Below are 25613 nucleotides of genomic sequence, written 5' to 3'. Positions count from 1 at the left end.
GTTTTTTATTTTATTTATTCAGTTTTTCAGTGTTGTTGGGCAACAGGACTATCTATTTCTCTATATGTCCTTGTTGGATCCAGCTTGCTTTCGTGTTTCATTGAAGTATTAGTACACACTCACACATAAATGAGTTTAAAGAGGTGTTTTGTATAGCAGTTTTCACTCTTATTTAAATAGCACAATAAAGGATCTTGAACAGTTTTCAACTTTGCCAAGATTACAAGAAGGTTTCTCTGGCACCAAATTAGCATATTAAATTGAGAATATAAGGACTAGGTGACAATGGCTGCTGAAAATAAGGCTGTGCCATGACAGATAAAACAAATTCAAGCTATTTAAAGACCAAACATTTAATCATGGTAAACAATGCTCTCTTACAGAATTTCTTACTACAATGAATATTATTTATATTATTAAATCTAACAATTCAGATTATTTTCATTTTCACAGAAAACAAATTATTGCAAAAATGTATTGCAACTGAGCAAAATGTTGTCTTTTTGGGAACATTGTTTTAAATTATTTACCAATTAAGAATTGTTATTAAAGCCTGTACCAGCTGTGAAAATACTGATGCAATTACTGCTCATATAGGCTATAATAAAGTGATATAACTCATTAAAAAGGCTCTCCATATAAAATGAATCAGTAATAGTTTAATGTGTCATTTTAGAGGTGAAGATGAAGAGGTTATTCTAGTTTCTCGTCTCCTTCCTCCACATCTTTGAGACTGAGCACCTCCAGTGTTCCCTTTCCTTTAGTCTCGCAGCGGATGAGCTCGTCAATTTCACGGAAGCAACCTGGATCTATCAAACACACCTGAAAGGACAGGAAACACCATTACTTTAACTCAAAAAAAAGGAGAAAACATATATAATACCAATATTTAATTGTTTATATATAATGTATATAAACAGTTTATAATAGCATTTGCATTTCCAGTATGTAATATTTAGATGCCACATTAAATCTGCCAAATCTATCTAGTCTTTATTTCCATTTTAGCATGCACATCCTCAAAATTGTAGAAACTGTATTAAATATATCATGCCTTTTTGCATGGCTGCCAGTCTCTGTTGGCTTCGTAAGTCAAAGAAGCTTGCATACATTACAGCCACCAGTTCTGGTTCTAAACGGTGAGTTTATTACCAAACAGTAGTGGCTATTTTAAGGCATATTTCAAAAACACTGTTGGACATTGTTGATATTTGAAATCAACCCAAACAAACACACCCCTCTTCATTACTCCGCCTCCAAAACAAAGCAGCCTCCACGTCTGTTTTCAGGCCTTCCCGCTTAGCTCTCTCCAGCACTGGACAGCTTTTCTAATATTAACGCGGGTCCTAAAGCTCTTGCCCAGTCATAAACCTTCATTCCAGTGATATTCTTTTGAGCTCTTTTGTATTGTCTCATTTCTCTTTCTCGTCTTTCTTCAAATCTCCCTCTTGCTCGTTCTCTCTCCTCGACCGTCATATGTACCCTAATGCTGACTGCCTATACGTTTATTGGTGGTGTCGGTCCGACTAACTTCCAAACAGTGTTTTTGAAATATGGTTTACCCCACCTTTAACCATAATTTTACCATTATGTAGTCATATAGCCTACTGTAGGCTACATGACTAACCTGTGATTAACTGCTAGTAGTCTATGCTTTACATTCAAATGACGGAACACATGCAGAACACCTTTAGTGCATCTGTTTATTATGTGACCCTGGACCACAAAACCAGTCATAAGTCGCAGGGGTATATTTGTAGCAATAGCAAAGAAAATACATTGCATGGATCAAAATTAGCAATTTTTCTTTTATGCCAAAAATCATTAGGATATTAAGTAAAGATCATGTTCCATGAAGATATTTTGTAAATTTCCTACCGTAATTATATCAGTAATTTATTTTTGTGAGTGGATATGCATTGCTAAGGACTTCATTTGGACAACTTTAAAGCTGATTTTCTCAATATTTAGATTTTTTGCACCCTCAGATTCCAGATTTTCAAATAATTTTATCTCAACCAAATATTGTCCCATACATCACGAAAGCTGAATAAATAAGCTTTCCATTGATGTATAAATCTCAAAAAAATTGACCCTTTTGTGGTCCAGGGTCACACACACACATATATATATATATATATATATACATATATATAAAACATCGAGTTTGTGATATGCTTTTTTTCTGTTTTATAAAAGCGTAACACTTGTTCTGAAAGCCAGAAGCAAGTACAGTAACACATCTTTTTTAAAAAAAGACGAAAGACTCCAGATAAAGTACTAAATCATGCTTAAAAAAAAAAAAATTTTTAGCTTGTGTTATTTAAAAATAAAACTCTGTTCAACATACCACTGCTGAATATATTAAACTGACTCATCAAACTAACTTATCAACTGGTCTGTTGTTGGCTCACTACTCAATTAGTTGACCATGCTGGCATAGCCCTCATTTATAGATCAGTAATTTTTGATTAAATATTGAGTTGCATCCTTGACATCCAGTATTTAAAACGTAATGAATGAATTAATAAATTGACTGTGAAGACTCTTACCATTTCAAGCTGATCATCAAAGTCCTCGTTCTCCACTGTCTTTATTAATGGCCTGAGCTTTTCTTTCAGTCTTTTCCCATCCTTGGCTGGCAAGACGAAGCGCAGCCGCATGTGAGCTCTTTGAATCTGAATGGACTCCTTCAGCTGCTTGATGACCTCAAGTGCCTGGAGGGGGAGACACTGACCTCAATCTGACTGTGTGTTACTCTCAAAGACCATATTTCGATCAACCATTACAAAGAAACATCATTTCGTGCTAGTGACCTCTTCAATGATCATGTAAATAATCTGGTATGTAGCTAAACATTTCACAGATCCTCACATGATCAAGGTCTACTGACCTGCTGTTTAGTGCTTTTGTTTGCCTTAACAGAGAAGTGAATGTCCTTCATTGCTCTTTCTATAAGGTTTACTGTGTAGGGACGTTTTGTCTCAGGATTCACACATTTTTCTGCCACAATAGTTGCAATATCACGAAACATCTGTTCCAGCTGACTCTGTCGTTCCTTGTCTGACACCTGTAGTTCTCCTTTAGCTAAAATCTGGAAATAAAAGCGAAAATGGTCCATTTGTGTACAAACATTTAAGGATTTGTATAAAACATTTGTCAACTTGTCATCTTCTTATGAACCACACAGTCAGGCCAGATCAGATCACACAGAGCCTGCAAATTCACCTGTTTGCATATTTCTGTCAAGTCATCTGTGCCAAAAGCGTTTGACAGGTCCTCTTTCTTCGCCACTTGACCCTTAGACACATTTACAAACACTGTGTTTGTCTGCAGGACTTCATCAAGATCTTTCTCCCTGTTAAAAAAAAAAGCATGCAAGTACAGTTGATTTGTGCACATTACATTAATGTCACTTAATCATATATATAAATAAAATAAAATATATAATTAATTATATATATATATATATATATATATATATATATATATATATATATATATATATATATATATATATATATATATATATATATATATATATCAAATACTAATTATTCATATAATTTCATTACTATTATATTCAAATTGTCTGGGTTCCTAAAAACACCAGTGTGATTGTGATGTGGGCTGATACACTATCACAAGTCAATGTAATCTGACCCCTGAAAGAGGTCTTTACAACAGGTTCACACATACTCCGTTTGCAGTGCATATTTTTTTCAGTGCCGATTGCCCAGATTAGAGCAGGAGTCTCCAAACTCTGTGCTGGACGGTCACTGTCCTGCAGAGTTTAGCTCTAGCTTGCCTCAACATACCTGCCTGGAAGTTTCTAGTATGCCTAGTACAGGGGTAGGCAACTTCCTGGAGAGCCGGGGCCTGTATCATGAAGCCGGATTAGCTGGCTAGCCAAGTAAATTTCAAATTGGTTTACGCCAATAGTAGGTACCATGAAAGTGACTTGGCTTTTAGTGGTGTTTTCTTTCAGGATTGGAGCCAAACTCTAATGGACACCGGCGTTGCCTACCCCTGGCCTAGTAAGACCTAGATTAGCCGCTTCATGTGTGTTTAATTGGGGTTGGAGCTAAACTTTGCAGGACAGCAGCCCTCCAGGATCGGACACCCGTGCAGCACTCACACTGCACACGGATGCAGTCCAGCAATGCGCCCAGTAGCAGTGCGTTTCCTGCAGTTAGGGCTGGGTATCGTTCAAAAATTTTCGATACCGAGACGATACCGATACCTTGACTTCGATACCGATACCTAAACGATACCTTTTTCGATACCAATTTTATAAAATCTGTTTAAACAGATTACATAACCTCAAAAAAAAAATATTTGGTTTTATATTTTAATTTTGTTGACTTTTTTTCAGACTCAAAGACTCATCTCCTGAGCCACTGCGGGGAATAAAAAAGCACAAATTAACTAAATTTACCCAACACAATAAATCAGTGCAAATAGTTTTAATAAAGTTTAGTTTTCAATGCAAAAATTCAGTATGTGAGGCTCTTTTTAAATCACTCAGCAATTGTTCTTCTTCAAAAAATTAATTATTATTAACAAGATCAAAGCGGAAGTAAGAGTGACGCAAGTTCGTTGAAATAAGAGTTCTGTGTCTTTATTAAAATCAACACATTAATGATTCATCTCTCATCCACCCGCAATTAATTTGAATGTTATTTTTTTATTGCTTGGCCCGACCCGCAGATTATCCGCAGTATCAGGAGGACGCTGATACCCCTTTTTCAGCAGAATTGTTCGCGTTCTGGAGCCAGAGGCAGAGCCTGTGCTCGTGCAGGCGAACGAGCCTGTCACGAACCGGTCGCGTGTTTCCATAGACTTGAGGGACGAACGCTGATGTAAAGCCGCTGTGTGTTGTACCTGTCCATAACTAGTCTAAAAAACATTGCGCGTTCCGCTGTTTCTGCAGGCAGTGCGACACTTTTGTTTTCTGTTAACAGTATCTGTAGTGAACCGGTTGCTCACATAAACAGCCGTTTCTCACCCGTCCATTCGGAGATAAACTGAAAACGAAACCGTTGATTCACTCGCCCTCTCGCACATAGGGTCTCTCTCGCGCGTATAGTTTTATATATTTAAATATAAATAATAATGTAGCACAACGTTACTTGCTCCTCAACGAGACAGCGAAAGCATTTCTCCGCCCCTCTACTCAGCTCCATTCTGAGGTACCGAAATTTGGTACCGAATGACAAGACACTTTTCGATACTCAGTAGTATCGAGGCAGATCGATCGGTACCTAAAAAGTATCGAGTTCGGTACCCAGCCCTACCTGCAGTGCAGCGACCGTTTCATTCCCCAACCTTTCGGCATGACCATTACTCCAAACTACAGATACCCACAATTGAACCGAGTCTATTTTGCTGTGCTGAACACACTGAATTAAAGTGACAGCACAATGTTCAGAAGTAATTTCACCAGCAATGCATATAATTTAAACTGTATTTTGTTTCAGTCAATAACAGCATAAATGTCTAAATGTTTTATCACTTGCTTGAGCAACTTAATATATCATCCTAACTACCAGCTATGGAGTTTTGTCTTCTGTAGAGGACATATATTTTAGCAAATTTCTCTAAGTCTGGATGTTCTGTAAAGAGCACAATCAAGGCTTTTCAGAGATACTAAATGTTTGGAACTTTCTCCATGACCACTCCTTCTCCTTGGTCATTAAATATGGCTAACATTAATTTACTGATCAAATTTAACACCCTCATGAAAATATGATATTTTGTTATCATTTACATCTGACTAATTTTCAAATTGTCTGTCATAAATCAACATCTCAGGAAAATGTTATGGGGTTTCAAATCAAAATATGTTGTTATTTATCAATACTCCTAAGAAATATTAGATATTATGAAAATCTTGCCAATTATTACTCCAATTACACTTTTTTTTCATTACATGTTGCTCCAAGAACTATGCTATGCTAGAATATGCTAATTACATAAAGCATGTAAACACATTGTATATAATGGGGGGGGGGGGGGGGGGGGGTCTAACAATGTAACGACATAAAAAAACACTTAATCCACAAACTTTTTTCACCCCTGGTAGTCATAACTAAATTCTAACTTAAAATATAACTTAAATCTATACACAAGTAACGTTAATGGACTTAATATATACAGCCGCGGATCAGTTGCGCATTGCAAACGCGTCATATGTGAATACACAATAGCGCGTGATACTCTTGCACCGCATACGCACTACAACAAACACGTACTGCAAACGGAGCATGTGTCAACCCGGCGTAAGATGGTTCTTGTAAAGAGTGTACCAAAGTGTGAGCACCCTTTAAAAGCAACTATTTCTATCTATTATCAACAAAAAAAGAAAAGAAAGAAAGAAAAGGTAAGCAATACAAATCAAATACCTTCAAATAGTGATACATCAGTAATTTACCACTGCTATAATAGCTATAATAACAGAATAAACATTATAATAAATCATATAATGCGGATTTCATAACACACTCACGCTCCAGATCTCCAACTCATCACTTTGTTTTTATAACAAGCTATTTCAAATCTTTTCCCTCCTTTCTTCATCCTCACGACGGCAACATTTGTTAATCTGATCTGGTTAGTAGGTGTAAATATTGACATGATTGATTCTCTTTAGCTCAACGCGGTGCTCCAATGCTCCGTTTCTTCCTGCCTGCCTCTTCCTCGAACGCAAACTCGCTGATTAGCTGCGAATCATCGCCGCAGCGACTCCTGAAGGATCGGAGTAATGCCATGATATACGCTACACGCAAAATGTCCCATCTAGCAAAACTATTATAAACTTATCTATCATTTCGCGGATTCGGGATCATCATGTTGTCAATTTCAATACAAAGATCCCCATGTTTGTGCAATAAATATAAGAAAAGAGAATGTAAATATAGATTATCAATATACAACGAAATAAATAAAATATTGTGAGGGAATGTAATGCAAAAAAGTGACACCAGGGTTGTCAGGTCTGCGTAACAGAAGGCAAGGTTAATCAAAATAGCCCCAAACTAGCCCAAATATCAGACAAGAGTTTTGCATTTTTGACATTAGACACGATTAAGAGTGAATGTGTGCATATTTTTAAAACAAAATATTTGCAAATAGTTAAACTGATTACTTAACAAGACCTGGAATTTTTTTACCTTTTTTATTTTTTTTATTATTTTTCTTTATTCCTATTAATTTTATTTAAAAACATTTAATTATTTAATTCCTTTATATTTATTACTTATTTAATTCCTTAATTAAAAAAAAAAAAAAAAAAAAAAACAATGAAATTTTGCATGCATCCTAATTTTGGGCTCATCTGCTTGCCTGCACGTTATATGAATTTACGGATTGGTCCTTCAGAAAATGTATACTTCTACTCCGATACATTTTTCCAAACTCCTTCATTTGCTTCTGCAAAGCGCTAAAATAAACAGCAAGAAAAACTTTGCGGGTTCGATAAATAAGATTCAAATAGATCTGAATGATTAATTTCTTCTGGAGCGTGACGTCATGAATATTTAGGACGCTCCAGACGCTTGTCAGCGGAGATGAGCGGTGAGCGCAGCGCTGTTTACATGGGTACCTGGTTTCACGGTGTAGTATCTTAAATATAAATTACTCTACTACATGTATTGAGTTGAAGTTGACACTTTACTTTCTGTTTGCCACAGTTACAGCAACAGTTAACTCCCGCATGGGACATCTTCTTCAACTACCTTCTCAAGCAAGAACACAACACTTGTAGTACAAAAACGACACCTAGTGGTTACTCCAGGTCCAGGATTCTACATCCCCTCCGTAAACCATCAGTTTGTCTTTTTCTTCACAGTCTCTTCTGCATTGCGTCCTTCTTCTTTGGTCCACATGCCTTTTCACAGTTTGTCCATGACCTAGAGCAGCATTGTATGAAAGAGGTCCTGTAAAACTTGACACTACTGCAGGAATCCATTTGAGTCCACCGCCGCTGTAGTTCCTCACGTACACTGAACTTCAACATCTGAGTTTGCACCTTTTTCATGGCCTTCTTTTTGTTAAATGATTCTATAATTAACAAGAATCTTGCTACTCTTGTCTCCACAGTGTCACCTTTTATCTTTTTCATCCCCTCCTTGAAAGTTTGAACAGCGCGTTCAGCTACCCCTTTTGAAGGAGGATGGTAAGGAGCTGACGTTACGTGCTGAATGCCATTTCTCTTCATCAAAGTTTTAAACTCTTCATTTGTAAAGTATGTTCTGTTGTCTGACAATAACATTTTAGGCAATCCATGTGTACTGTCTGAAACATTCTCAGTTTCTCAATGGTAATTTTGGAAAGTGGCATGTGTGACAGGATAAACTTCCATCCACTTGGAATGGGAATCTATCATGAACATCCCCGCTAGAAATTTTATGTTCCCAGAACATTCTCAGAACGTCCCCACTAGTGATAAGGACGTTGCCTAGTAACGTTCCCAGTAGAGACAGTCATGATGTGGAGTTCTTTTAAGGTTTGGGTAACGTTATTTTGGTGGACCTTCAGGGAACATTCAGGACGTTCTGGGAATGTTTAGGGGACTATTACTATAGGACGTTCTGTTAACTTCCCAAATGTCCTCTTTGTAACGTTCTTGCATGACCATAAAATAACCAAAATAGAATGTCCCCCTAAACTCATATCGAGAATGTTATAAAATGACCAACAGAGGACCATGTGGGAACGTTCTGTTAATGTCCCAAATGTTCTCTTTGTAACATTCTTTTTTGTCCATAAAATAACCAAAATGGAACGTCCCCCTAAAGTCATATAAGGAACCTTAAACTTTCATTACCAAAAGAGGACATTTTAGGAACGTCACAAATGTTTTATAAAGGTTCTGAATTTTCGTCACCTTTTGAGAACTTTTAGGGAACGTTGTGCAAGGTCCTGAGAACATTGCCTTCTACGTGGGATCCTTCCTAAGAAGGGCCCCTGCATAGTCTACATGAAGTCTTTCTCAGGGAGAGCCCACTCCCTCGGGAACAAAAAAGCTTGAGCAGGTCTATTTTTTTAAACCTTGACACACCTCACATTTCTGCTCTCCCTACATCCTGATCCACACCAGGCCACCACATGACCGGGCCATATCCCTTCATTCTTGACATGCAGAAATGGGTCTGATGTAATTGTTTCAATACAGCAGCTCGACCTTGTGATGGTATGATGATTCTCGCTCCCCAAGTAACACATCCATCTTCGACTCACCTGTGATAGTATGGTACCATTTATGGCTCTGCTTTCTCAGGCCAACCCTTTAATATGTAGTCATGTACGTTGGAAAGTGTTATGTCGTGTGATGTCCACTTCAATCATCCATTAACTCCATTTTCAGCACTTGATCATTAGTGTCATCAGGTTCTCCCTCACCTGGCACTGGGAGTCTACTTGGCGCATTCTAGTGGTATTTTCCTGGCTTGTATACAATGTTGTACTGATATGCTTGTAATATGACAGCCTATACCTTTTCATTCTGCATGATCCTATTTGAGGAGCTTCTTTTCATTGAACACATTGATCAAGGGCTCATGACCAGTGCAAATTGAGAATGCATGACCATACAAGTACATGTGAAATCTTTGAATGCCAAAAATCACAGCTAAGCCTTCTTTGTCCAACTGTGAATAACGCTTCTCCCCAGGCGTTAGTGTTCTTGACATAAACCCAAGGGGTTTCTCCACACTCTCTCCTTTTCTGCGCTGCGAGAGTGCTGCCACAACCCTGTGGGTGAGTCTTCACAAGCCAAAACCAGTTCTGAATCCGATGAATAATGCACTAGCCCATCTGCTGCTCTCAGTAGGGCTTTTGATCCATTAAAAGCTTCTTGGTGTGACTTTTTCCACATCCACTGAACATCTTTTCTCAGCAGCAGATGTATGGGGGCTAGCGGTTTCGCTACAGCCACAGTCTTTGGCAAATTTTCTACGGTGGTAGACTTGTCTTTCTGCGTTTGCTCACTTTGCACTTGTTCTCTTTGCAAATGTGAGCTTATGCTCTCCTTCTCAAGCTCAGGAACAGGTGAATCCACAGACAACGATGCATGTCTCATAATATTTCTTTTGATCAAAGATCCATCTTCTGTATTCACTAGTTCAAATCTGATGTTTTGCTCAGGAGGACATACCTCTTTTGTAGAAAAGTTTCAGATGCTTGACTGACAAACTATCTGCCACTGTCAGTTACAATGATGGATAGCTAAAACGTGCAAACATTTTTATCAGTTCTGCTGTAACTGTTTGTGAGGATATGTCAGCTATCACCACAACCTCAGGAAAGGAAGAGTAGTAGTCAATAACAGTTAAAGCCGGTTGACACCAAGAAAGATAACTATAACAATATTTGTGTCAACACCAACGAACGATAACAGTTTGTCTATTCTAAGCTTGCACGCTGCAGTTTCAAAGTGTGAAATGTGACTTTAGCTGACAAAGTCAATATAGTGTAATAAAAACAATGCTTAGTCTTTTTCACTGCAACTTCAAAGGAAGCAAGACAATGTTGTCGAAACTAGCACTGGATACCAGCGGTAATTTTATGTGTTTGCTAGCCTGGCATAATGATCTCATCTCCGTTAATTACACTTCTCTCACCGTTCATTCTGAGGGTATCACCGTAGTAAAGTATTCTCGAAAAGGGGGTTTGACTTGTCAAACAGTGGTGGATTTTTCTGGACCTCGGCGATTAACTTCTCTGCAATGTCGTCCGCCATTTTAAATGCGCGAGCCCTTAAATTAGAATGGATTCTGATTGGCTGACAATGTTTTGTCTTTCAACAGCTGGAAAAAAAATCGTTCTGAAAGTGATCCCAATGATTTTGTTTTTTGTATCGTTATAGCTGTGGTGTGGACAGTGCTATATTTTTATATCTACAATGATTTTTAGAACTATATCTTTATTGTTATCTTTATATAGTTATATATAGTTAGCATTCTTGGTGTGAACGGGCCTTTAGAATATATTCACCTTGTATTGATCCAACTAAGTCAATTCCCAGTTTTGTCCATGGTCTTGGGGGCATTTAAAGTGGTTGATTCATTATACATACTGCTCAATCTCTGTCGCTTCTCTCAACATCCAAGTCTATGTTGGACTAGTAAAACTTACACCTCAGGTACTGCTTTGTTCTTACTACACCCTGGTGTGTCTCATGAGTGAGTCACAAAGCCTTTTTTTACTAAAGAAGAGGGAAACACAATTCTACCTCCACAAAGTACAAGTCCATCATATACTGATAATTCAGTTGCACAATGCTGATATGGATCTAACGCTTCTGGAATTGAATTTGTTCACTGGTTTGTGTGAACTGCTTGAATCAGCTGCTGAAGAAGTTGATCATGTTCCGTTGCCTCTTTAGTCATATCAGTTGTCAGTGCCTGTAAGTCATGTGTCTGCACTAACAATACTTTCTTCACATAATCCTCCACATTCACTGGTTTCAGTCTTTGAATAGAGAATCAGCAACATTTTTCTTACTGACAAGTGCTCTATAAAAAAAAACTGAAATATCACATGGTCCTAAGTATTCAGACCCTTTGATGTGACACTCATATATTTAACTCAGGTGCTGCCATTTCTTCTGATCATCCTTGAGATGGTTCTACACCATTCATTTGAGTCCAGCTGTGTTTGATTATACTGATTGGACTTGATTAGGAAAGCCACACACCTGTCTATATAAGACCTTACAGCTCACAGTGCATGTCAGAGCAAATGAGAATCATGAGGTCAAAGGAACTGCCTGAAGAGCTCAGAGACAGAATTGTGGCAAGGCACAGATCTGGCCAAGGTTACAAAAAAATGTCTGCTGCACTTAAGGTTCCTAAGAGCACAATGGCCTCCATAATCCTTAAATGGAAGACGTTTGGGACGACCAGAACCCTTCCTAGAGCTGGCCGTCTGGCCAAACTGAGCTATCGGGGGAGAAGAGCCTGGTGAGAGAGGTAAAGAAGAACCCAAAGATCACTGTGGCTGAGCTCCAGAGATGCAGTCGGGAGATGGGAGAAAGTTGTAGAAAGTCAACCATCACTGCAGCCATCCACTAGTCAGGGCTTTATGGCAGAGTGGCCCGATGGGAGCCTCTCCTCAGTGCAAGACACCTGAAAGCCCACATGGAGTTTGCTAAAAAAACACCTGAAGGACTCCAAGATGGTGAGAAATAAGATTCTCTGGTCTGATGAGACCAAGATAGAACTTTTTGGCCTTAATTCTAAGTGGTTTGTGTGGAGAAAACCAGACACTGCTCATCACCTGTCCAATACAGTCCCAACAGTGAAGCATTGTGGTGGCAGCATCATGCTGTAGGTGTGTTTTTTAGCTGAAGGGACAGGATGACTGGTTGCAATCGAGTGAAAGATGAATGCGGCCAAGTACAGGGATATCCTGGATGAAAACCTTCTCCAGAGTGCTCAGGACCTCAGACTGGGCTGAAGGTTTACCTTCCAACAAGACAATGACCCTAAGCACACAGCTAAAATAACAAAGGAGTGGCTTCACAACAACTTTGTGACTGTTCTTGAAGGGCCCAGCCAGAGCCCTGACTTAAACCCAATTGAGCATCTCTGGAGAGACCTAAAAATGGCTGTCCACCAACATTTACCATCTAACCTGACAGAACTGGAGAGGATCTGCAAGGAGGAATGGCAGAGGATCCCCAAATCCAGGTGTGAAAAACTTGTTGCATCTCTCCCAAAAAGACTCATGGTTGTATTAGATCAAAAGGGTGCTTCTACTAAATACTGAGCAAAGGGTCTGAATACTTAGGACCATGTGATATTTCAGTTTTTCTTTTTTAATAAATCTGCAAAAATGTCAACAATTCTGTGTTTTTCAATATGGGGTGCTGTGTGTACATTAATGTGGGGAAAAAATGAACTCAGATGATTTTAGCAAATGGCTGCAATATAACAAAGAGTGAGAATTTTAAGGGCGTCTGGATACTTTCCGTACCCACTTGTATGTTCAGTGAGTAAGTTGCTATGGCTACTTGCATACCCTGAAAGTTACCTCCCATTACGAAAAATAAGTTTATTCAACTGTGCTATTAGTATACTACTTTTAAGCTGAAATAAGTAAGTATACTTTCAGTCTACTTTTTATTGACTTCTTAGAAATATCATTTATGTACTTCTGAGAAATATACTTAAAATTGCACTTAAGTATACTTGACTTATACTGACAGAGAAGTCTAAGTATATTTGGCCTAGACTTTTGGCCAAATTCTGAGTATCTGAATTTTGGTGTAAGCTAGTCAACTGGTAGTGTACATAGGAATTTACTTCAAATCTACTTCACTCTTTCCTCGCCATTCACTGAATTTTCAGGCTATACGGAATGGGGCGCTGTTACGCAAAATTCTGAAAGAGTACAGAATAAGCCGAGGCAAGCGATAGAAGATTCCTCACGCAAATGTAAAATAAAGCGATCAGCATTAAACGGCATATAAATCAAAACTGACTAAATTTACTGATTTATGAAGCTTTGGGGGTGTTTATGGACTCGATCTACTCCACCTGTGTTTGATCATCGATCTGAATCCCATCCGGACATAGGCTAGTCTTTGACAAAAATGAAATTTTCTCAGCTTTTTGTTTAAAATGTTTATTTTTCTTTTAATGAAACTGACCTACATTTATGTGTTGATTAAAAAAAGGATTAATGAAGCTAGAATAAAATGTTTTTAAAATGGAAAGAGTTAAAGTACAGTTAAAGGTAGGTCTATTTCAAGTATAAAAAATACTGAGCCTAAACAGGAACATGGTAGGCTATACTTAAAGAGCAAAATTAATATATAAAAAGTAAACTAAGTATGATGTCATGTTCACTTAAAGAAAACTTACAAATATACTTGCACTAAACTATAGTTTACTTAGAGTATATTTCAAAGTGTACTTTCATATACTAAAAATGTACTAATATTAAAATAGTAAACTACTAGTATACTTGCAGTGCAGATGCAGTACAAATGAGAAACATAACTGTGAACTAGTTGTGTACTTAAAATTTACTACTGTTACACTTACAGTACACTTAAACATATGTCAAAGTATATTTTTCAATTGGGCCAATTTAGTCCCAAGTGGTATTAAAATAGTACACTTACAAGTTTACTACTAGTACATTTATACTAGTATACTTACAACATAAAGTATACTTAAAATATATATACTTTAACATTACTTAAGTATACTTGATTAGGGTCCACATCATGATGGAAGCCTGCCAAGCTTCTTCATTGGGGAGCTCCATATGAGGGTGGAACCAGTCTTGGTCCTAAATAGTTCCTCAGTTTTGAATGAATAGGCTTCTTGGGGGAGACAACAAAGAGCACTTGCCTTAAACTCTTTTAAGTTCATTAGGATTCTGTTTTATCCAGCAGGACTGTCATCATATTGCTGTGTTGCAGTTTTGCACTTTCACAGATGCTGGCAAGGGCTGTAACTGGATCACGAGATGACATGAGATCAAGTACATGCACACTCCCTTTCAAGGTCTGGCAATCCATCTACCTTCAATTCTAGGAAAATAAAGACCTCTTTTTACAGACCAGGCTCAAATTTAACACGTTGCATCCTTCTTGATTGTGTTCATCCTCCATTTCATCCTTTTTGTCTGCCTAATGCCTTAATTAGTCTTTAATTAGTTCTTTAATATTGTATCCCTAATTTTCATTGTCTTGTTGAGAGCTGCATTTTCCTTACTTTTCTTAGTGCCACCTTTGCTTTTTTTCTGCCGTCGCCTTTGGCTTGCTTAGTTGGGGACACTTGATATTCAACAATATGTTTTTGATCTGCCTGTATGCGAACAGAACTGAGCTCGCCGATGACATCCCTGTTTTCTCCAGAGCTGCTGTATAGATGAACTAAATTAATAATTAATTATTTTTACAATGGAATGAATCAATACTGAACTTACTTAAGAGGGACACAATGACACAATTTTTTTCTAGAGCTGCTGTGCAGCAAAAATTATTTAGCAGTTATCACTGTAAAGCAGCTTTGAAACAATCTGCATTGCAAAAAGCACTATATAAATAAAGATGACTTGACTTTTGGCTGTACAGCAGCTCTAGAAGAAAAAAGTGTCATTGTCCAGCTCAAAAATGTTCAGTGATTTAATTCCCACTGTAAAAATCATTAGTTATTAATTTAGTTAATTTATTTATACAGCAGCTCTGGGGAAAACAGTGATGTCATTGTCCAGCTCAGTTCAGTTTGCATACAATTAGTTTCCACTGTAGTTTCCACTTTCCATTATACTCAGTTATATATTTTATCATGACCAGATAAAATCTCTAAATTATCCAAGTTGACAGAGTGTATTAAAGATATAAAATAATGGATGACCTATAATTTTCTTCTGTTAGATTAGGTATTACTTATTGGACCAAAAACCACAGAATCTCTTACAATACAATTTGCAACTAGAAGGATGTACTGTTTACCTGGGTGTTTCACATGTTACAAAACAGCCTTCTTCCACCTCAGAAACATTGCTAAGCTATGGAACGTATTATCTGTTTCTGATGCAGAAAAGTTAGTTCATGCATTCATGACCACTAGATTACTGTTTACATTACTAGCTGGATGTCCTGCATCCTCAACAAGCAAGCTATACAATTAATCCAAAATGCAGCTGCTGAATATACTAGGTCAAGAAAATGTGACCTTATAACAGCACTTTTTTCATCTCTACACTGGTTACCTGTTCTGTATCAATTATAAAGTATTGATACTGACCTATAAGGCCCTTTAGCTCCTGTGTATTTAACTGATCTTCTATCACCCTACAATCCATCATGCTCTCAGAACTCTGGGCTCCTGGAAGTACCCATGATATCTAAGTCCATTAAAGGAATGAGAGCATTTTCACATTTGGCTCCTAAACATTGGAATAGCCTTCCTGATAATGTTGGGGGTTCAGGCTCAATCTCCCAGTTTAAATCTAGATTAAAGATGCATCTCTTTTGCCAAGCATTCACATAATGCATCTCATAACCTTGTACGCCAGTTATATATGATCAAATGCACATGATTCTCTTTGGTTAATGTTATGAACAGCAGTTACACTAATGATTTTCCATTTGCTTTTCTGTTTTGTCTTCGGATGCCCACCCCGAGGTGAGTAGAGAGTACATCAACTCCAGTTTGAATACAGCCTCTTATGAAGACTTCAGGTGCAATGGTGTCAGTGCAGGAAGATCAGTAATATTGTTGAATATCAAGTGTCTCCGACTAAGCAAGACCAGAGGCGACAGCGGCAAGGAACCCAACCTTGGGAGAAACCACACTCAGTCAGGGGCCAGTTCTCCTCTGGCCATTAAACCAGCAGTGCATGATTATGATTCATGCAGCAATTACAGGTCAGAAGTCAGATTGGTATTGGAATACTCAAAATATTTAATCCAGTTCATCTGGTTGAAGATCAGATTCATCACGCTGATGTGGAGACGGGTTTGTTGAGGATCTGTAGCATTGGCTGTCATTTTGATGAGGCCTTAACAGGGGATAGTCTAGTTAACAATCTCTGCTGGCATTTCAGGGATGTGTTGTGCTCGTATTTAGGCCTGATTGTTTAGTCAACTGACTGGGTCTCTTTAACGTTTGTAGTTTTTGTGTTGTGTTGCTAGGCTATCAGCCTCCTCTCCTTAAGCCAATCTTTAGCATTTGTCAGATGAAAATGCATGTGCCTTGTATCTTAAATCCAGAAGACAGGCAAAGACATGATTTTCACTACTTCCACCTTTGCAAACCATTGGTTGAGACTCTCCAGCATCTCTTGTATCTTTGTTTTAATCCCATGAGAGGAGGGACCTTGGCTGCTGAGCAACATCTTCAGAGCTTTGACAGATGGGATGATGAAAGACACTGAAGTCTTGTAGTGGCTCATCTCAAGGGTCTCAATATTACAGGCATAATCTCACTGCTAAGCACTTAGGCTGGCAAACCCACCATGCTCACTGGCATATATGTTCTAAGCCCTTTTTTGCTCTTGAATCCTTACCAGCATGCCCTAGGTGAAATTCCATCGGGTTGGGACTGCCTGAATGATGGCTTGTACAGGTAGGCCAAGCTCCTGCTGGATCAGTGCTAGACGCTGTTTGGCTGTTTGAAAATGGGTATCACAGCTTCTCATCATGAATATTTTGAACAGCTCTTTGTGAGTTAAGGTCATCATTGACAACAAACTATAATGTGTATGGGCACTGCAGTTCATGTCAGGCAGTTCAGCAATTCTCATGCCTTTAAAAATGTTAGCATTGCTGTCCCTGAGAACAAGAACCACTCAATTTCCCATTCTTCCAGAAAGTCTCACTGCACTACCCCATTTTCCTGGTTGCATGCGCACCACCAGTAGGAACTATGCAGTCACGTAAGCTGTGCTTGTTGTTGTGACTTTTATTGTGACGGTGGTGAGAACACCAGAGCCTGAGCACACAGTGCTCAGATTCTCTGTCTTCATTAGTTTAAGATTTGTTTAACAGCCTGTCTAATATGTTATTAGATAGAACTGTTATACAACGAAAGAAGACAGTATATGAAAAAGTTTGCTGTGTGGTTGATGTCCAGTGTCAGTAGCTGAGCAGAAATACATAATCATGTTTCACTTGGTCAAGTTGTGCTGGATTTTCTCCTTAACTTGAGAGTTCCATCTATCAATGTTTTTCATGTTCGTATAGCCCAGGAGACAATGGGCCTAAAGATCCAATTCTGGCTGCATCTATAATTCAGATTTTTAATCCCCGTATCCGCTTACATATATTTATATATAATCGATTTTTAATCTCTATAATAAAAATGTACAATTCAGATTTTGATCTCCATATACATTTACATATATATATCTTCCAAGGGTTTTTTTCCCTCCTAGGACTTTTTTCCCAGTGCTAGCACGCTGGGTTTTTCTCCTAGGGGTTTTTTTCCACCCCTGGAAGTCAGCCGACATTGGCTTAATGTAGCACCATCTTGTATATGTTACATATTACCACGCTTGTTTGTACAGTTTTAACCACTTCCCTTTTTTTCTGTGCTTCTAATATGTAAAGCTGCTTTGAAACAATTACCAATTGTAAAAGCGCTATATAAATAAATTTGACTTGACTTGACTATAGAGTTAGTTTGTGGAGTAAATATAGGCTAAAAACTGTGTATGTACACAGCTTTTTTAAAAATGGCGGGTACTGGTGTTTCGCATGCGTTCAGTCAATGAACATACACTTACGTCACTGGTAGTTCCTATAGTCCTGGTTTAGACCCTAAGTAGGAGCTAATTTAGTTCCCCCAAAAGGAGTTCCTACAACTAAAATCGTTCCTAGTTCCTGCAGTACGAGCACAGCAAAATCTGGGTATCTCCGCCAATAGGAACTATGAAAAGGTTCCTCGGATGCGAAAGCCAATTCTATGCGGTAGAACTTTTCACTCTTTAGTGGATATTTTGGTTCTGCAGTAGCCATGAGTTTCTGGAATCCTTTATTTTCAGACATGGTGAAAAGCTGATTGTCTGTATCAATTATCACTGTAATCATCCTGTCAAGTATATTTTTGAGTGGACATCAGATGTTTGCCTTTTTTTTCTGCTTTTTTGTGTCATATTACATGAGTTTTGTCTCCATTTCTTAGCACCAAGCTTAAACTACATATAAATTATTTATGTAAAATCTTATATGTGCATAAATGACTGTTATGTTAAATAAAGTTTATTAATTAAAGGATTAGTCCACTTTTAAATAAAATGTTCCTGATAATTTACTCTCCCCCATGTCATCATGTCTTTCTTTTGTCAGTCGAAAAGAAATTAAGGTTTTTGATGAAAACATTCCAGGATTATTCTCCTTATAGTGGACTTCACTGGCCTCCAGACGGTTGAAGGTCAAAATTACAGTTTCAGTTCAGCTTCAAAGGGCTTTAAACAATACCAGACGCTTATGCTGTATTTTTTTTAAATACACTTTACTACTTACATAAGGAACTTGGCGCCAGTTTAGTTTTTTTCCGTAAGTAGAATAGAAAAGGCATGGACATACAGCGTTTTGAAGAATGTGGAAAACGGAAGTAAGTGCAAGGCAATGTTTTGTGTTTATAAAGCATATGCAGTTGTATTTTTTTTCAAAAATGACCGATTGTTTCGCAAGATAAGACCCTTATTCCTCGTCTGGTATAATTTAAAGCCTGAAACTTTGAAGCTGCACTGAAACTGTAATTTTGACCTTCAACCGTCTGGAGGCCATTGAAGTCCACTATAAGGAGAATAATCCTGGAATGTTTTCATCAAAAACCTTAATTTCTTTTCGACTGACGAAAGAAATGAACATCTTGGATGACATGGGGGTGAGTAAATTATCAGGAAAATTTTATTTAAAAGTGGACTAATTCTTTAAAGCAAAGCAAGTTACTTTACCTATACACACCATTGTTGACTCGTCTCCTGTCAGACACTGTGAAGTAATGGCGGACTTATACGCAACTCTCAATATACCCACAACATGGTGCCATTTAATGGAGGATCCGATATAGTAAAACCCATATCCGACTATAGAAAAATGCTTAAATATCAGAAAAAATATCAGTAAAACCGATTATCGGTTGATCTTTACTAGGGACCATGGTGGAGCTGGCGGAGTTGAACAGCGCCAAAATGGAACTGGTGGAGCTGATGACAGAACCGACAGAACTAGAGTAGGAGGAACTACTGTGTGAAACCAGAGAGTCTTTCTTGCTGGACAAAACCAGAGGAAGGGCCAGGGCTTCTATGATTGTGACGAAGGAAAGGAAAACGGTACTTGTGGCCATGGTAGCCTCCTTGGCCTTGACAACAGGGACGACTGAGCTCACGTCAGGTTTTCGAACCACTGGGCTTGGAACCTCTGGGACCACCAGACATGGGAACACTGCATATTTGAAGTACCCTTATGTAAACACAGAAGGTCCCTCAAGGACCATCTCCAGGCTTTGTCCGTGTATTGAGTCTGCATAAAAGAAAGCACAGAGGGACACGTCTGGGTAATGTACAAAATTAGCCAGGTCTAAAAACTTGAGGGAGCGATCCCCCTGGGTGAGGAGAATTGCTGCTAAATCCATTAGAGGTCGCTCATTCTGTCAGGCTTTGCAAGGAGGAGAAGTTTAGATTTAACTGCAGCTTTATTGAAGAGAAAATGTCAACATCTAAACCAAAGTAATCCAATGGACCATATCACAAAGGACTGAAGAAACTGACAAAGTATACAGAGATAATGAGCAAATTACCAGGACATGGGTGAAAAATCAAACACTATGGCAAGGAAAACAGGAATTGTATAGAATCACATGAAAATGAAAAGTCTGTGGCACAGACACAGAAATTACGTAACTGACATTTGCAGCGTAATGCTAAAATGCATTTAATATAATACTTTTTTTCACATTAAGCTACACTCCATGCCTCATAATGACAAAGCAAAAAACAGTTAGTGATAACCATGCAAAATCTATTAAAAAGAAAAAAACTGAAATGACATAAGTCAAGTCACATTTGTTTAATTATACATTTTAACACATGCTGTTTCGGTAGTTCTTTTTTTTTTTTTTTTCTTAAATTTAGAATACATTTTAGTACTAAAGTTAGTGATGATTCATGATTTTGAAAACGTCCTTATGCAGATTTCACACAAATCACATTACCACTTAGACCCAGTATCAGAGAGAAGTAGACTTCTTTTACTCATCATTTACTCACCCTCATGCCCTCCTAATCCCATACGACTTTTTGATTAATCTTTGAAACACAAAATAAAATATATTTTAATGAAATCTGAGAGGATCCTTTTCCTATTTAGCACCAGAACTCTGGAACAGCCTTCCTAGCATTGTTAAGGAGGCAGACACACTCTTAGACCTCTCAGATGTCATTAAAAATATTTTAATTTGTATTGCAAAAATTAAAGAAAGACTTAAGGGTTTGGATTGACAATGTGGGGGTAGAACTATCCCTATAACAGCTTAAAGGGATCACGTAAAGATTAAAGAAACGTATGGATAAAAGGTTTAGATCAGGGCTATTCAATTACAAATTCAGTTTTTCAAACCAAGAAGGTTAGCTGGGCGAGTCATTTTAGTGGCGAAGCAGCTCGTAATGACAAATTTTAAAAGCAACACAAACAAATTTATTGAAAACATAAGGTTTATTCATTGTTTCTCTTTTAACTTTGGTCAGTTTGCACAGCAAAAGGTGCATAAAAACAACAAAAGAGCTAAATTAACAGAATCTGAGGTAGCATCTATTTTTTCCACTTACAAAAGAAAAAAAAACTGACATAGGCTACATATCTGACCTATCTGATCACAAAGTGCATAAAACAAAATAGTGCACAGTAGTAGTTTATTAGAAATAACATTGTTTCTTTTTGAAACAAAATATAGATTCATTACAACTTAAACACATCAGTTTGGCATTTGGATGTGGTGGTAAAATACAAGTATTTGTCAGTCCAGGCAGGGTTAAACTTACGGTTTTCACTGGCAATTTTATGTTTCCGTGTTGAGAAACATACTGATAGTAATTTAGGCTACTACCGGCACGCTCTGCATTGTTTGTGTGTTGCTAGGCTACGTGGTATGAATTTATGTAGGAATGTGCGTTTTTGGTGGGACTATAGACATAATAAATACTTATGTATATGTATATATAATTAATAATTAGACTGACTAATCAAAAGTTTATTTAATAAAAATGTGAATAATTTACATTAAAAGTTGGCTTTTTGGAACACAGGTGGGCATGTGAGTCATTCCACGAAACCGGTATGATTTGGACTTAAACGTTTTTACATTTTTTACCAAAATGTATTACGTTTCTGAACACCCCACAACATTAATGACATTTAACTTCCAGAAAAAAACATATTTTCCCATCTCAGGCATCAAATCCCTATTATTATTGGTCATTCTTTTAAGTTATGGACACTAATGGGAGCTCTCTGAATATTATTATAAAATGTACTTGTGATAAAATCAACATTTTCCTATTAATCAGATGTCCCTCACACTAATTCAGTAATTGCAAATATAAAAGTTAAATCAAATCTCACACTTTTTCTAATACTAAAGCCTGAAATGGGCACTTTTTGTGACAGCAACCTTATCATTTTTTATCAAAGGCTTAACTTAACTAAAATCAGTGTTCTTATGATTGCACTGAACATTTCAGACAGAATTCAACTAACTTTAAATTACTTTTTCATAAACTTAACAAAAAAAAAAAAAAAAAAAAAAAAAAAAATATATATATATATATATATATATATATATATATATATATATATATATATATATATATATATATATATATATATATATATATATATATATATATATATATATATAATAACAATACAAATGTAGGTGTGACGGGGTTGTGATTTTTTTGCCCAAATTGGCCACTGCTCTAAATCTAGTGAATAAATGGAGAGGGCATGACATGCATGATATTAAGAAATCATGAATAATGTTGAAATAACAAAGATAATTTTCACAAGTAATAGTTTTCTATCTGTAATTGATGTAACGGTGTTGAGTCATTAAGCTTGACTAACACAATTTCACAAAATAATTTAGTTATAATTATTAAAGAAGGTGGTAACTTGCCTGTGTCTGTTCAGAAGACTTCTATGATGTCAATTCCTATTAATGATGTCACATAAGTATCAGTTCATTATTTTTATAGGGTGAGTTTAGGGTTTAGGGGTTACTGAGGTACGTAACTAAATTATGTGATTTTAATGAATAATCATGAATTTACAAAAAAACATTACCAGCAAAAAAGCACAGATGGATATTTATGGGAATGGCTAAATGAATGGACTTTTGTCTCATTTTATCATTCATATCCAAAGTACACTTTCATAGAAGGCCTTGAGGGACATGACAAAATAGGTGTTGTCAACAAAAAAAAAAAAAAAAAAAAATCATTTCTAATATGAAGATAAAATGTATGTCATGTTTTTAAACATTATTAAAGGAGACATTTCAGTTAATACAAATATATTTTGGTGACCCAATAGATAAAATTCCAGATTTCACTTTTGCAATTAAACAAATGTATTTTCTAATTTCATGACAAAAAAATTAGGCTTATTTATAGGAAACATGGAAACATGGATTGTTTCACCTGGTTATATTTTTGTAACCCCATGACGGAGGAAGGTTACTGCGGATTCAGGGACGTGAAGACTTGTTGCACCATCCTATTGATTACATAACCATCACCCTTAACCCGCTGCACTTTGAAATTGATTATTTCACGTTGCATGTGCAACATTACAAAACATCTTTTAGAAGCGTCCACTGCATCAACAGGTGGATATAGATTGAAGTACAACACTGTATTATACTACCACAACGCGAAATAAGGACACACTACTACATATTTGAAACTACGAAAAAGAAATACTACATATACATATGATTCTATTTAACCAGAAAAAAAAAAAAAACATTTATTTACAAATATTTCACTTCCCCCCCACCCCCTCATTGGAATGGACTAGTCGAGCGTGTATGACGGAGGAGTGACATCAGTTTTCCGCATCGTGAGAGTCGCTTGTCAGTGCTGAAGAGAGCAGGTAAGAACTTTTCTCAAACTTACATGATTTAAAACTATCTCTTAAAGTTTGTATCAATATAGTAGTCAACTTAAATTGATTAGATATTAAGTGACAGTGATAATGTCAGCATTTAGATGCCGCTGAAGATTTCCAGTGGATTAGTATTGTTTCTTTAGTTCCCAGTTTGTTGTTCAGTTTTATAGAAACAATATGTAAACAATCAAAAAGACCTCACACTACATATATATAATATATATAATGGGTTTCACTTCAGACTTCATTCTACAGTGTTCCCACGTTTGCTCAACATTTTAGAATATACTCATTGATTCCCACAAATGCTTTTTCTTTTACGTTTACAAATTATACTCTGTGATTTAGTAATTTAATAAGTAGGTTTTTTTTTTTTTTACATTGTTGAGAAAGTACAATATAACTAATAGTCATTAACCGTGCTAATAATTTGGCCTCATGGATTCACATAATGTTGATGATACATAATGTGAACTTCTTGTTTTAAATAATAAAAAGTGTGAATATTAAGTGCAGTACACACAGTTCATGAATTAACTTGCGATTTTACGTTTAAAAAGTAATTATGTGTACAAAAAAATTATATGCAATGAAAATCTTAAACTGAGTTAGAACCTCGTTTTGTACAATTGTAGATTGCAAAGATGTTTGGTGCACTGCACTTTTTTTCTTCTAGAGATCATTTGCATGTTGACTCCATTCATTTCTCTCACTATTAATTGGTTGGTCTGCTGAAAGATGTCAGTTTAAGCAATAAAGCTTGTCGACTGCGATATTGGTATCTTGAGCTGGTTCATGTTCTGTGTCTGTTGCTGACAAAGCAGGTTTTCCAAACACGTGATTTGACAGATTTGTCAAATGCACATTCTCTTTTTCCTTTTTCATGATGGGAGCATGAATTATGTTCACTAATACATTATGTTTAACACAGTTAAGCCACAAAATACCTGCTTTCTTATTAATCTCAATGTTTTTGTTTTTTCCTCAATTTGTAGTCTTAAAATCTGAAAGAGAATTAGAATTTTCGAGCCATGGGTTCCCTCTGGAATTTCTTTTAGATGTTCAGAATTGCATAGGTTTAATTAAACGTCTTTAGTTACATAAAGTGACTACATTTTGCTCTACAACATCAGTTATATGTGTCATTCCTCAAAGTCAAACGTGAATTTTGAAGCTGGCTGCTGTATTTTGTAAGAAAAAAAAATTAATTTATGTTGTAGAACAAAACGTGCAGGTCTATGGAAGACCATTTCCACCCATAAAAAAAATAAAAATAAAATAATGCTCTAAGTCAAGTCCTAAATATGACATAATTTTTTTTTATTTATGACATACTAAGTCATAATTATGAGAAGTAAAAAAATTGCTTTTTAATCATAATTGTGACATTTTATGTACTAATTTTGATTTAATATGTCAGAATTTTGACTTTTTAAGTCTTAAGTCTTAAAGGATTGGTTCACTTTCAAATACAATTTTCCTGATAATTTACTCACCCCCATGTCATCCAAGATGTCCATGTTCTCCTTTCTTCAGTCGAAAAGAAATTAAGGTTTTTGATGAAAACATTCCAGGATTATTCTCCTTATAGTGGACTTCACTGGCCTTCAAACAGTTGAAGATCAAAATTACAGTTTCAGTGCAGCTTTAAACGATACCAGAAATACCAGGAATAAGGGTCTTATCTAGCAAAATGATCTGTCATTTTCGAAAAAAAATGTAAATGTATATGCTTTATATAAACAAATGATCGCCTTCCAAGAGGTTCCGGCAAAACCACACTTTCGTATTCTTCAAAAAGCTTACGCTGTATGTCCTACGCCTTCCCTATTCTACTTACGGAACGAACGCAGCGACAGTTACATTTTTTCCTTAAGTAGAATAGGGAAGGCGTAGGACATACAGCGTAAGCTTTTTGAAGAATACGAAAGTGCGGTTTTGCCAGAACCACTTGGATCTTCACAGATCACAGCAA

General features: G+C 36.7%; 2 protein-coding genes across 3 annotated transcripts in view; one reads left to right on the top strand and one right to left on the bottom strand.

The window, feature by feature from the left end:
- On the bottom strand, nt 1-6730 carry sbds (SBDS ribosome maturation factor). The gene is made up of 5 exons (XM_067365906.1): nt 6509-6730; nt 3229-3358; nt 2894-3094; nt 2553-2717; nt 1-822 (listed from the first exon to the last, which is right to left on the bottom strand). The coding sequence occupies exons 1-5, from the start codon at nt 6634-6636 to the stop codon at nt 694-696; spliced, it is 753 nt and encodes a 250-aa protein (XP_067222007.1). The 5' UTR covers nt 6637-6730; the 3' UTR covers nt 1-693.
- The window catches only part of porb (P450 (cytochrome) oxidoreductase b), a 56692-nt gene continuing 37343 nt past the window's right edge, over nt 6265-25613 (top strand). The window contains exons 1-2 of one of the 2 annotated variants that reach the window (XM_067365903.1): nt 6265-6382; nt 23549-23623. The gene's annotated coding sequence lies outside the window, so the exon portion shown is untranslated. The remainder of the gene's footprint in view (nt 6383-23548; nt 23624-25613) is intronic. The other variant, XM_067365904.1, reaches the window with a different exon arrangement.

This window comes from Chanodichthys erythropterus, chromosome 17, assembly GCF_024489055.1.
Source record: "Chanodichthys erythropterus isolate Z2021 chromosome 17, ASM2448905v1, whole genome shotgun sequence".
Taxonomy (NCBI): Eukaryota; Metazoa; Chordata; class Actinopteri; order Cypriniformes; family Xenocyprididae; genus Chanodichthys; species Chanodichthys erythropterus.
Note: the sequence above shows the minus strand (reverse complement) of the source record. Positions and strands in the feature narration are given on the sequence as shown.

Bases quoted from the DNA above. Each gene is read 5' to 3' on its own strand.
- sbds (XM_067365906.1), bottom strand. From the start codon at position 6,636: ATGTCAATATTTACACCTACTAACCAGATCAGATTAACAAATGTTGCC. The intron at 3,359-6,508 runs GTGAGTGTGTTA...TTTTTTTAACAG, and splicing joins ATGAGTTGGAGATCTGGAGC to GGAGAAAGATCTTGATGAAG. The intron at 823-2,552 runs GTAAGAGTCTTC...CTGTCCTTTCAG, and splicing joins TTGATGATCAGCTTGAAATG to GTGTGTTTGATAGATCCAGG.